The sequence below is a fragment of the Terrapene carolina genome, unplaced genomic scaffold (assembly GCF_002925995.2).
Source record: "Terrapene carolina triunguis isolate 2854851 unplaced genomic scaffold, T_m_triunguis-2.0 Scaffold210, whole genome shotgun sequence".
Taxonomy (NCBI): Eukaryota; Metazoa; Chordata; order Testudines; family Emydidae; genus Terrapene; species Terrapene triunguis.
Genome location: NW_020664561.1, coordinates 44,356,244 through 44,368,753, shown reverse-complemented (window position 1 = coordinate 44,368,753; position 12,510 = coordinate 44,356,244). Strand labels below are relative to the sequence as shown.

Sequence of the window (12,510 nt, the reverse complement as noted above, 5' to 3'; positions counted from 1 at the left end):
AGGCCCTGGCTGTGTAGCCCGCACTCAGGGGCGCGGTGCGGCGCGGCGCCGGGCACTGGACCAGGCTGCTCCCGCTGGGCTTGCCCTGTGCCTGAGCAGGGGAGGGGCCGAGGGCGCTGCCCGGGGCAGGGAGCGCGGCTGCCATTGGCCGGCGGCTGCCATCACCTGGCGGCCGGGGAGGGGTGTGCCAGCCGGCAGTCTCAGTGCGCGCCCGAGGCAGGGGCAGAGTCCAGCCCGGGGGGAGCAGCAGGTTCCCCAGCCCGGGGAGGCGGCTGGGGCGCGCACCATGCTTCTGCGGCTGCGGGGCAAGAAGAAAGGCAAGTCCAAGGAGACCTCCAAGCTGGTGGAGAGCGAGGAGGCGGCTGCGGCCCGCGGGGGAGGCGATGCTGCGGCCGCGCCGCCCCCTCCTGCCCAGCCCGGGGCCCGGCTGCTCTTCCACACGCAGCTGGCGCACGGCAGCCCCACCGGCCGCGTCGGGGGCTTCGCCAGCGTGCGGGAGCTGTACGAGCAGATCGGCCAGGCGTTCCGCATCCCCGCCGCCGAGGTAAGCGCAGGGCGCTGCCCCCCTCCATCCGTCCCCTCAGCGCCTGGCTCCGGCACCCAGCCAGCCACAGCGGGGAAGATCAGGGGGAACCGATACTGTTCCCCGTACGGTCTGGTGAGCGCACCGGCCCCGGGCCGGGGGAAGCTGTCCTGGCAAGGCGTCTCCCCGGGGGAGGGGGAGTTATGGGAGTTGGCTTTACAGCGGACTCTTGCTATGCCCTGAGGTAAGGAGCCACTTTCAGCGCATCGCCGCGTGCGCTGGGGATAGGCACAGGAAGGCAGGTTGTTCTGATCCCGGCTCCAGGGAGCCCTGGCTTTCACCATGGCAGTGCCGCTTGCAACAAAAGTTTCTGCTGCTCTCCCACGGGAACAACAGGCGCTCTGCGGGACGCTCAGTGCCACACGGAAGCGGCGTGTGACACATGATATTGTCACAATGGGACACACAAAGCAGCCTTTGCACAATGTCAAGGATCAGAGGGGTAGCCGTGTTAGTCTGGATCTGTAAAAAGCGACAAAGAGTCCTGTGGCACCTTATAGACATGCGTCTGACGAAGTGGGTATTCACCCATGAAAGCTTATGCTCCAATACGCCTGTTAGCCTTTGCACAACGGAACCAATGGCCACCTTGTTTTAAATTGGCTGTTGTCTCTTGTTTAAATATATTTGTGTAACCCTTCTGCCCATCTAAGTTGGCAGCAACCAGGGCCAGGTTCTGTATCTAGGGGTTCCGTTTCAATAACACAATGCAAAACCGGCTCGAGCCCCCACCCAGTGACCTGGGACAATTACATACCACCCCCCTGGGTACCTCTAAGAGGCAATACTTCCCCTCTCACAAGCACGGAGTCTGAGTGTAGCAGAAAATGTTTAATAACATGAGGTAAACGACATCAGCATAAAATTGGAAAAAACACCACAAACAGGATTCATAACACAAACCATGAGCAAAACCCACCCCAGCAAATTGGGCTGTGTCCTTTCCCTTTGGTTCTTGAATCCAGCAACCCAAAAATCACCCAGAGTCCCCAAAGTCCAACACCCCCAAAGTCTCTTGGGTCCAGCAACCCCCAAAGTCCCAAAAGTCCAACAACCCCCAAAGTCTCTGTCCCTGGTCAGTGCAGCCCCAGAGTAAAAAAGGGGGGGGCACGCAGGGTGTTAAGGGGCACCTTACGTGATCCAAGGCTGGCCAGCCGTCTGTTTCTCCGTGGGGGTTCCGCCGCAGCCTTTACCACGAGCCAGTCCACTTTCTGCCGTCCCACGAACTGCTCCGCTCTACAAGCTGCTCCGCTCCGCTCCGCTCCCCGACCTGTGAGCCGTTCCAGCCGTCCCCGCAAACAGCTCCACTCGCCGTTCCTTGGGCCACTCCAACCGGCCCCGCAAGGCTCCACGCCGCTCACTGCTCCTCCAGTCGTCCCCACAAATTGCTCCGCCAGCTGCTGAGCAATATAGCTTCAGGCTCCCCCACTAGTTAACACAGCACTCAGTGATCTCAGCTCTTAATAACATCAGCTCTTTTGTGATTTCAGCTCTTAGTGATTTCAGCTCATAGTATAGTAGGGGAGCCCCAGTGCTGGTACACCATTGACCCAAAGTGAATTCAGCTCAGCAGCCTGTAACTAGACTCCTAAGGGAATCAAAGTTAGCTCTGACATTCAACAGTGGAGAGAGGAGGCGGTGCAATTGGTGCTTCAAACCCTCAGAGGGGGCCCATACCATCAGGTACAAATACCTGTCCCCATCCTCTCTCCATTCACTGGGTTTTGTAACCCATGCCCCTTGACAAGCAAATGCTACTTAGGTAATGGTGAAGGATTCACTCAGTCCTTCTGTCATACAACAGTTCCACTGGCCCTTGATTCACAGAATCAGGGTAACAAAACTTTATTCTTCCTGCCCCAATAACAGAGAAACTGGGGATCCCACACCAGCCAAAGTAACCACTTTCGGTTGCTGTGGGCTCATGCTATGCGTGTGGGTGGGCCTATGCAAACAAGATCCGCCCCTGGAGTTCTTTTCCACACTCGCCATAATTCACCACCAGATGTCAGGGTAGAGCTCATCCTGACTCTGCTTACATCCTCCCCCCAGCCAAGAATTTGTCGTCCCGACAAACCACACTCCCTATTATACCAACTCACTGGATCCCTCCAAAGGGCCTCAGATAGCCCACTCTAGCTTCCACAAGCCTGTGTGCTAAACATATTGGTTCCTCACTAGTCACCCCAGGTGCATCATAAGTCAACCGTTTTACTGGTCTTATTACCCTGTCTCGTCTATTGAGAATCTCTGTTGCCGTGGTAGGGGGGACAGCCTCTTGAACGATGGATGGAGAGGTTTCCTTTGAGGGCCCCTCAGCTATTGGCATAGGCCCCTGCAGTTCTAGTTCTAACAGTGGAGGGTCCAAGGTGCCCAGGACATCCTCCACCTGTATGTCTCCACTGTCCAATAACCTGTGTGTGTCATCACATGGGGGTCCCACCAGTGGCCCAGGGGTGTCAGGAATGGGCCTAAATACTTCTGCCATGGGGTTTAGGGCGGAAGAGGAGGCGCTCTCTTTTGATGCTGATCGAGACTGAGATCTTGTCTCCATCCCAGGATACACCATGGTTGTGTCTTCCTCCTCAGACTCACTCTCGCATGTGCTGCATAGGGGTAGGTTAGCTACAGGGGGCTGGCTGTCCATGTTGGAGGGCAGCTTTGGTCCAGCACCTTCGTTCCGCCCGGTTGCCCTGTTGTGGCCCCTCTCATACGGGGTGTCTACCAATTCCCCCACAGGGAGCAAAAGGTTTCTATGCACTGTCTTTGTCTGCCCTGGACCATCTTCAGGTTTGATCTTGTAGACCGGCAGGTCTCCTAGCTTTTCCATCACCAAGTAAGGTACTGCCTTCCATCTGTCAGCTATCTTGTGTTTGCCAGTAATACCCAAATGAAAGGAACATCAGGGACTAGATATCCAGTCAGTTTAAAAATGAGTTCAGAGTAGCTTCAGGTAATACAGCTGCCCCTCCCCAGCTCCCTGTAAATTGTTGTGGTTTTACAGTCATTTTTCTGTTTTTCAAAACATTTTTCCTTCTCCTGTTGCTGTTTCAAAAGACCCACAGAAACAGAGGAGACAGTGGACTGATTACAGTGCTGTCAAGTACAAATACAATTTGTTCTCTAATCACTTTGGCTGTATCTGCATTGGGGGAAAATGTACCATAGAATCATAGAACTGGAAGGGACCTCGAGAGGTCATCTAGTCCAGTTCCCTGCTCTTATGGCAGGACTAAGTATTATCTAGACCAGGGGTGGGCAAACTTTCTGGCCCGAGGGCCACATCGGGATTGCAAAACTGTATGGAGGGCTGGGTAGGGAAGTCTGTGCCTCCCTAAACAGCCTGGCCCTCACCCCTATCCGCCCCCTCCCATGTCCTGCCCCCTAACTGCCCCCCTCAGAACCCCTGACCCATCCACACCCCCATGCTCCTTGTCTCCTGACCGCCCCCACCTGGGACCCCCCTGCCCCTAACCACCCCCCAGGGACCCCACCCCCTAGCCAACCCCCCCTTCTCCCTGACTACCCCGACCCCTATCCACACCTCTGCCCCCTGACAAGCCCCCTGGGACTCCCACGCCTCTCCAACCCCTGCCCCCATTCCCCGTCCCCTGACCGACCTCCCCCCCCCCAAGAACCTCTGCCCCATCCAACTGCCCCCTGCTCCCTGTCCCCTGACTGCCACCCGGGACCCCCCGCTTCCCGCCCCCTTACCATGCTGGAGGCAGCCACCCTGCTGTGCTGCCCGGCAGGAGCGGCAGGCCAGAGCACGGGAGGCGTGGCATGCTGAGGCTGCAGGGGAGGGGGATAGTAGGGGAGGAGCTGGGGGCTAGCCTCCCCGCACGGGACTCAGGGGCCAGGCAGGACTGTCCCGTGGGCCGAATGTGGCCCGCGGGCCGTAGTTTGCCCACCTCTGATCTAGACCATCCCTAGACCATCCCCTGTTTGTCCAACCTGCTCTTAAAAATCCCCAATGATGGAGATTCCACAACCTCCCTAGGCAATTTATTCCAGCGCTTAACCACTCTGACAGTTAGGAAGTTTTTCCTAATGTCCAACCTAAACCTCCCTTGCTGCAATTGCTTCTTGTCCTATCCTCAGAGGTTAAGAACAACAATTTTTCTCCCTCCTCCTTGTAACAACCTTTTATGTACTTGAACTAACAGAACTAACACATTTTAACTAGCATGGTGTTCAACACAATTTAGCACTTGCAAACCAAGGAAAACACATTTATTGGTCTCAGTTTTGTTAACTTGTATAGTAGGGAAGAATAATTCCCTTCAGAGCAGGAATTACTGGGCTACATGATCATAGTGGTTCCTTCTGGCTTAAAAATCAATGGATGTAAGTGACTACAAGATGCAAGGCTATGAAAAATTAGACCTACGATTTTTAACCTTAGCATTCCTTTAACTTCAAAATTATGGGGTAGTGAGGGAAAATTAAGGGAGCAGTGTAGGATGCTCCCTTCCCAGCCAAATAAATAAATAATTAAAAAGGCCAACTATTAAGGCATGTGAATAAAAGCTGTGGTAGGAAGGTCCACCCTTTCCTTAATAGAAACCCTCTTTGATCCCTTTTTGAGTCAAGTTTTAAAACTGATTTGTTTGGATTATGGTTTACTTGTGTTTGTAAATGCATTGTTTTCATCTTAGCATGACAGTGACCCTATGCAACTGTTCCTTGATGTAGCTGCGTACACTTTACAGTTTTAAATGTCAAACTAAAACAAAGTGCAAATATTTTGAAATACTTAAGTTTAATTTTTACATTTAAAAGTTTGGGGGTTTTTGTTTGTTTTATAAAGTATGATTGTGTCTTGTCACTATTGTCTGGTTCCTTTACTTCTAGTATAGTGGAAAAAAGAGTAGATTTTGATCTAGGAGACAGACCTAGCAGTGTTTCCTTTACTAACATTGTAGTAAATTATCACAAAGAGTGGCCATATTGTTGAAAACATACTCTACCCAGTCGTTCAGTTTCATTCGGTAATTAAGAACTAACTACATTTTTCATTTTCCCCATGCACCAGTCCTTGTCCTTCCCCATTTCTCTCTGATCCTCTGTTCCCCTTCCCCATTGATTCTCTATTCCCTTCAGTCTCCTACAAAAACATTAGAGATGCAGGGCTGGAAGGGAGCTCTAGAGGTCATCTTGTCCATTCCCTTGCACTGAGGCAGGACCAAATATACCTAGCTAGACCTCTCCTGACAGGTGTTTGTTTAACCTGTTCTCTAATCCAATGATGGGGATTCCACAGCCTCCCTTGGAAATCTATTCCAGGATTTAACTATCCTTATAGTTAGGTATTAGGAAACACTTGCTAACCTAAATCTCCCTTAATGCAGATTACGCCCATTACTTCTTATTTTACCTGCAGTGGACATGGAGAACAATTGATAACCATCCTCTTTATAACAACCCTTAACATAAGACTGTTATTAGGTTCCCGCCTTGGCCATCTTTTCTCAAGACTAACCATGCCCAGTGGTTTTTTAACTTTTTCTCATAGATCAGGTTTTCAAAACCTTTTATCATTTTTGTTGCTGTCCTCTGGACTCTCTCCAATTTATCCACATCTTTGTCAAAGTATGGTGTTCAGAAATGGACACAGTAGTCAGGGCCGGCTCCAGGCACCAGCTTAACAAGCAGGTGCTTGGGGCGGCCAAGGGAGAGGGGCAGCACCTGTGGCAATTCGGGGGCGGCAGGTCCCTCACTCCCTCTAGGAGCGAAGGACCTGCCGCTGAACTGCGGCCGCCGGTCACGGCTTCCCCCCCCCCCCCCCCCCCCCCCCCCCCCCCCGGGCGGCTTTTTTTTTTTTTTTTTTTTTTTTGCTTGGAGCGGCAGAAATGCTGGAGCCGGCCCTGACAGTAGTCCAGCTGAGGCCTCACCAGTGCCAACTGCAATGGATCAATTTACTTCCTGTCTCTTACATACAACACTCCTGTAAATACACTCCAGAACGATGTTAACCTTTTTCACAGCTGCATCATGTTGCTGGCTCATTTTCAGTTTGTGATTTACTATAGCCCCACATCCTTTTCAGCTGTACTACTCCCTATCTAGTTGTTCCCCATATTGTATCTGTGCATTTGATTTTTTCCTTTCTAAGTGTAGTACAGTAGAACCTCAGAGTTATGAACTGACCAGTTCTATACAGCGGTGGGTGACCAAAATTGGACTCCAGCAGAGGACTAACCAGTGCTGAGTAGAGTGGTACTATCACCTCCTGTGACTTGCATGCTATGCCTCTGTTAATGCAACCCAAAATTATATTTGCTTTTTCTGCAACAGCATTGCAATGTTGACTTGTGTTGAGGTTGTGATCCACCACAACTCCCAGATCCTTTTCAGCTGTGCTGCTGCCAAGCCAATTATCCCCCATTCTGTATTTGTGCATCTGATTTTTCTTCCCTAAGTGTAGCACCTTACCTTTATCTTTGTTGAATTTCATTTTGTTGTCTATAGCCCAGTTCTCCAATTTAGCAAGATCCCTTTTAATTTTAGCTCTATCCCAAAGTGTTTGCTATTCCCTCCCTCCACCCTCCAGTTTTGTGTCTTTGCAAATTTAATTAGTATGCTCTCTATTCCTACATCCAGGTCATTAATAAAGATATTAAATAATACTGGACCCAGAACACATCCTTGTGTCACCCCACTTGAGACCTCCTTCCAGTCTGACATAATTCCATTAGTAGTTTGTTTGCGGTTGTTTAACCAATTATGTATCCACTTAATGGTCGTTCTACCGAGCCTGCATTTCTCCAGCTTACTTATGAGAATGTCATGTGGGACTGTGTCAAAAGTCTTGCTAAAGTCCAGGTATATTATGTCCACCATATTCCCCCATCCACCAAACCAGTTACCTTGTCAAAGAAGGAACTCAAGCTCATTTGGCATGATTTGTTCTTAGTAAATCCATGCTGGCTGCTAGTGATCACCCTTTCATCCTCCAATATTTGCAAATTGAATGTTTTAAGTTTATACATTGCTCTAGTAGCTTCCTAGGTATCAAGGTCAGGCTGACTGGTCAATCGTTCCCTGGCTCCTCCTTTTACCCTTTTAAAAGATGTGTTAGCCCTTCTCCAGTCTTCTGGGACCTCTCCTGTCATCCATGAGTTTGCAAATATTATTGCCAGTGGCTCTGAGATTTCTTCAGATAATTCCTTCATCACCCGTACATGAATAGCATCAGGCCCTGCTACCTTGAATTCATTCAAATTAATTAGAAGATCTCTGATGTGTTCTTTACTTATCTTGTTCTGCATTACTTCTCCTTTATTGTCTATGATAACTTCGCTAGACATCCAGTCACATGTTATTTTTTGTTTGAAGACTGAAGCAAAGTAGGCATTGAGCAGCTCCACCTTCTTATCATCTTCTGTTATCAGCTTACTTTCTCCATTGAGCAGCAGACCACAAATCCCTGATCTTTCTTTTTTGTCTGACATATTTGTTGAATCCTTCTTGTTGTTTCTTGCCAGTTGTAACTCATTCTTTGCCTTGGCTTTCCTGATTTTGTTCCTACACACTTGTGTTATTTCCATGTATATTTCCTTGGTCATGTGCCCCATTTCCTGTATGTATTCCTTTTAGTTTTTAGATAGCTAAAAAGCTCCTTGTGCCACCACATTGGTCTCCTGTGGCTCTTCTTATCTTTCCTCTGCATCAGAATAGCTTGATGTTGAGCCTCTAGTATTACATCTTTTAGGAACTGCCAGCCCCCTTGAACACCTTTTCTTCCTAATTGGTCTCTTCATGGGTCCATGCCTACTATTTTTCTGAGATGGTTGAAATCTGCCTTTTTGAAGTCCAGTGTTTTGCTGTTCTCATGTCATTCTTAGGATCTTGAATTCTATCAGATTATGATCACTTCCTCCCAAGTTCCTGACCCACCTTTGCATTTGCAACTAATTCATCCCTGTTGATCAAAATGAGATCCAAAATGGACGATCCCCTAGTTGGTTCCTCAACTTTCTGAAACAGAATGTCCCCTACACAAGCTAGAAACTTGCAGGACATGTTATGTGTTAGTCTTCCAACAAATATCAGGGAAGTTTAATATCTCCCATTAATACTAGCTCATGTGTGCTAGCTAATCTTGTTACATGCTTGACGAATGTCATCTACTTCCTCTTCTTGTTCTATAGTAGACTCCCACCATAATATCACTACTATTCCTTTCCCTTTTTATCCTCACCCAGATATTCTCAGTAGGTCTGCTGCTCATTTCCTCTAGGACAGGGGTGGGCAAACTTTTTGGCCTGAGGGCTGCATCGGGTTTTGTAAATTGTATGGAGGGCCAGTTAGGGGAGGGGGTCGTGGCCCGGCCCCCATCACCCATCTTCCCCCCCCCGGGACTCCTGCCCCCCCCACCCCCCCCGGGCCCCCTCACCCCCCCCCCCCCAGGACCACTGCTCCATTCACACACCGCCACTCCCTGCCCGCTGACCGCCCCCGGACGCCCGCCGCCCCATCCAACCCCTCCTCTCATTCTTGACGGCCCCCCTGGGACCCCTGCCCCATCCAACCACCCCTTCTCCCTGTCCCCTGACTGCCCCCGGGACCCCTGACCCCATTCAACCCCCTGTTCCCCCCCATCCACACCCCCACCCCCTGGCCACCACCCCAAACTCCCCTATCCTCTATCCAACCCCCCCTGCTCCATGCCCCCTTACCGTGCTGCCTGGAGCACTGGCCATGCCGCCGCCACCACGCAGCACAGAGACCAGGAGCTCAGAGCATTGCACCAGTGGTGGAGTGAGCGAGCTGAGGCTGCGGGGGAGAGGGAACAGCGGGAGAGGGGCCGGGGCTAGCCTCCCGGGCCAGGAGCTCGGGGGCCGGGCAGGACGGTCCCACGGGCTGGCTGTGGCCTGCAGGCCGTAGTTTGCCCACCTCTGCTCTAGGACCTTAGAGCAAGTGTATACATTCTTGACATACAGCGCAATGCCTGTTCCTTCATTTCCATACCTATCCTTCTGGAGCAAGCTATATCCCTCAATGTTGGTCCTCCAATAATGGAAATTGTCCCACCAAGTCTCTGGAACACCAGTTAAGTCATAATTTTCTTCATATATCATGACTTCCACTTCATCCTGCTTGTTCCTCATACTCCTTGCATAGGTATACAGGCATCAAAGATATTTTGCAGACTTCCTCTGTTGTTTTTCTTCGTGCGTCTTTACTGCAGTTGTGGTTTCTAGTCCCTTTTCCAGAATTTAGCCCTTTCCCCTTGTCTTAATTATTTGAGCCTAGATGCTCATGGGCCAGATTTTTGTCACCATCCCTCATAAGACCTTGTTTAAAACTCTCCTTATTGGGTTAGCCAGACAATGTCCACAGTTGCTCTTACCAGTATTCGATAGGTGGAGTCCATCCCAGCACAGTAATTCTCTTTCTTGGGAAACAATAATTGATAAATGATAGGTTATTGTATTGTAAACAATGAGTCAGTCCCATATCTTGCTAAGTAACCAAAGTTTGCAGGTCTTAGCAAAAGCTGTGGTTAAACTCTGAAACAAGCTGTATAAAAATATATTGAGTTATAGCTGCTTGTGCTAGTGACAAAAATAAGGGCTTGTCCATATAAGAAATTTTCACCAATTTAATGTAAATTGGTTTAAAACAGGCATGGGTAAACTGCTCTAAAACTCTGTATAGAATCTCTTATTTCAGTTTGAAAGTTGCTTATTTCAGTTTAGCTTAAGTTGATCAGGAATTCACCCATGTATTTGTCCAGTTGCTTCAAGGAGATGTTCCCAACCAATGAATAGGATTTTAGTCTATGTTCAACATAAGAAAGTTTTGTACATCCTTTGTGATGGGTGGGTGGAAATACTATTAGAATATAAATAATTGTTTCATGAACACGATTAAACTCTAATAACATTGTTTTTATTTCCTCTGCTTTGAATTTTTGGAAAAGCAAGAATTGTTTACTTTCCTGCATTTCCTGCAGGGCTTTGAAAGTAGTTTTCAGAACTTGAAATTGTCACTTACATGCATATGATTGACTAATGCTGTATTAACTTAAAACAGTGTCTATGTGTAAATAAAAATTGTAGCCAGTAAACTGGAAGAGATTCATGAGTTGGAAAAACAGAAAGAAGCAGCTCCAAGGATTCAGGGATACAGAGCTGAGGGACCCAGCAGTGAAAGGACTGACAAAGTAACTTAGTGTCTGAGAAAGCAGTGGAAATATTAATCTGGGAAGTCAGACAATTTCAGATGGAAAGACAGCAGGTGACTCCATATTAGCAGAAAGTACCAACATTGAGATGTGTTTGGGTTTTTGTTGGAGGAACAAACCAGCACCTGATTGGAGGGCAAAGGGGCACTGGAGTAAATGAGGGAACATTGTGGAGGATTGAGCCTTCTGGAAATGTGGGAAGTTTGGACATTTAAAATGGGATTGTCCATTGATTAAAACTGATATTCAACAGACTAGGTGCAGAAAATAGCGCCACAAGGTGCCCATCTGTAAACTTGAAGCTACAGAGGTATTTGAATCCCCCCATGGAGAGTGTTATCTATCTTCCCCAGAAAGATGGGGGAGTATCATATGAGACCATATTTGATTCTGAGGCACAAATTTCCTTGTCTCTTTAGGCAGGTTTCACCTGTCCCAGTCATCCCTTCTCAGTTTGAGGGGCTCTGCTGGCATCTCTGACCGTCTTTCTGTCAATGTGTGTCTCGGAGTTCACAGGCAGTCTTTTATCCACTTGAAAAGTTCTTTTGTCTAACCTTGCATCCTGAACCTGGTCCAGACTGCTTTATGATTTTTCCAGAGGGGATCAAAGGTAGTCTTTAACAGTGGATTCCTTGTATTGTCCATTTGAGCACCAGACAAGTAGGGTTGTTTACAGTCATTAACTTGTTTCCTGCAACCCAAAACTATCCAAGACTGACTTAATCCTTAATAAGCAACACAATCCATCAGGGCCGGCTCTGACTTTTTTGCCGCCCTAGGCAAAAAAGCCACCCGCCGCCCCCCCCCCCCAGCGCGGCAGGGGAGGGCGCCGAGCCCGGCCGCGGGCCCGCAATCCCTGACCGGCCAGAGCGCTGGGGGGAGGGCGGCAAGCCCGCCGCGGCTCCACTCTCCCTGGCGGCCAGAGCGCCGGGAGCAGGGCAGCGAGCCCGGCCGGGGCTCTCCGCTCTCCCCAGCGGCCAGAGCGCCGGGGGGAGGGCGGAGAGCCCCCGGCGGCCAGAGCACCGGGGGGAGGGCGGCGAGCCCGCTGCGGCTCCGCTCTCCCCGGCAGCTGGAGCGCCGCGGGGAGGGCGGCGAGCCCAGTCGCGGCCCCGCTCTTGGGCCGGAGCGCCCCGCCGCGCCGCCCCCCTCCAGGCGCCACCCCAAGCACATGCTTGGTGGGCTGGTGCCTGGAGCCGGCCCTGCAATCCATCAACACTGTCCCTATATAGATATATGCAATAATTATATTTTATATCTCCCACATTCTTTGCATGGGAAATAAAATGTACACTGTAATTGGAAAATGTATTCCTGTATTTTGTTGAATTTATGCCACCAATGTGTGTAGGGGAACTATGGCAGAGGATGTAACAATCCCCTCAAGAGGGGAAGTGTTAATTTGGCACCAGAAACTCAGATATTAAAACTTGGCACTAAACTGGGGACGTTATTTCCTTGTTTTGGATATGAAGGAATAGTAAATGTCAAAAGTGATCTTTCCTTTTGTAGTGCAGTGGTCAATATATTGGGCTCCCAGTTTGGCATAAAGATTGTGTTTACATAGTTTTGTTCTTTTGATTATGTTGTTTGCTTTGTAGATGTAAAGGTGTGGAGGGGCACTGCAACAGCTGTACCATCAGGGCCGGCTCTAAGCACCAGCAAAGCAAGCAGTTGCTTGGGGCGGCAAATTTGCAGGGGCGCAAGAATCCAGCATGGGAGCTGAGAACCAACGGGG

At 49.6% G+C, this 12,510-nt stretch overlaps 1 protein-coding gene across 1 annotated transcript in view; it reads left to right on the top strand.

The window, feature by feature from the left end:
- The first annotated feature begins 286 nt into the window (after window positions 1–286).
- The window catches only part of LOC112104456 (PDZ domain-containing protein GIPC2-like), a 63,628-nt gene continuing 51,404 nt past the window's right edge, over window positions 287–12,510 (top strand). The window contains exon 1 of the mRNA XM_026655641.1: window positions 287–544. Within this exon, the coding sequence (XP_026511426.1) occupies window positions 287–544 (258 nt within the window). The remainder of the gene's footprint in view (window positions 545–12,510) is intronic.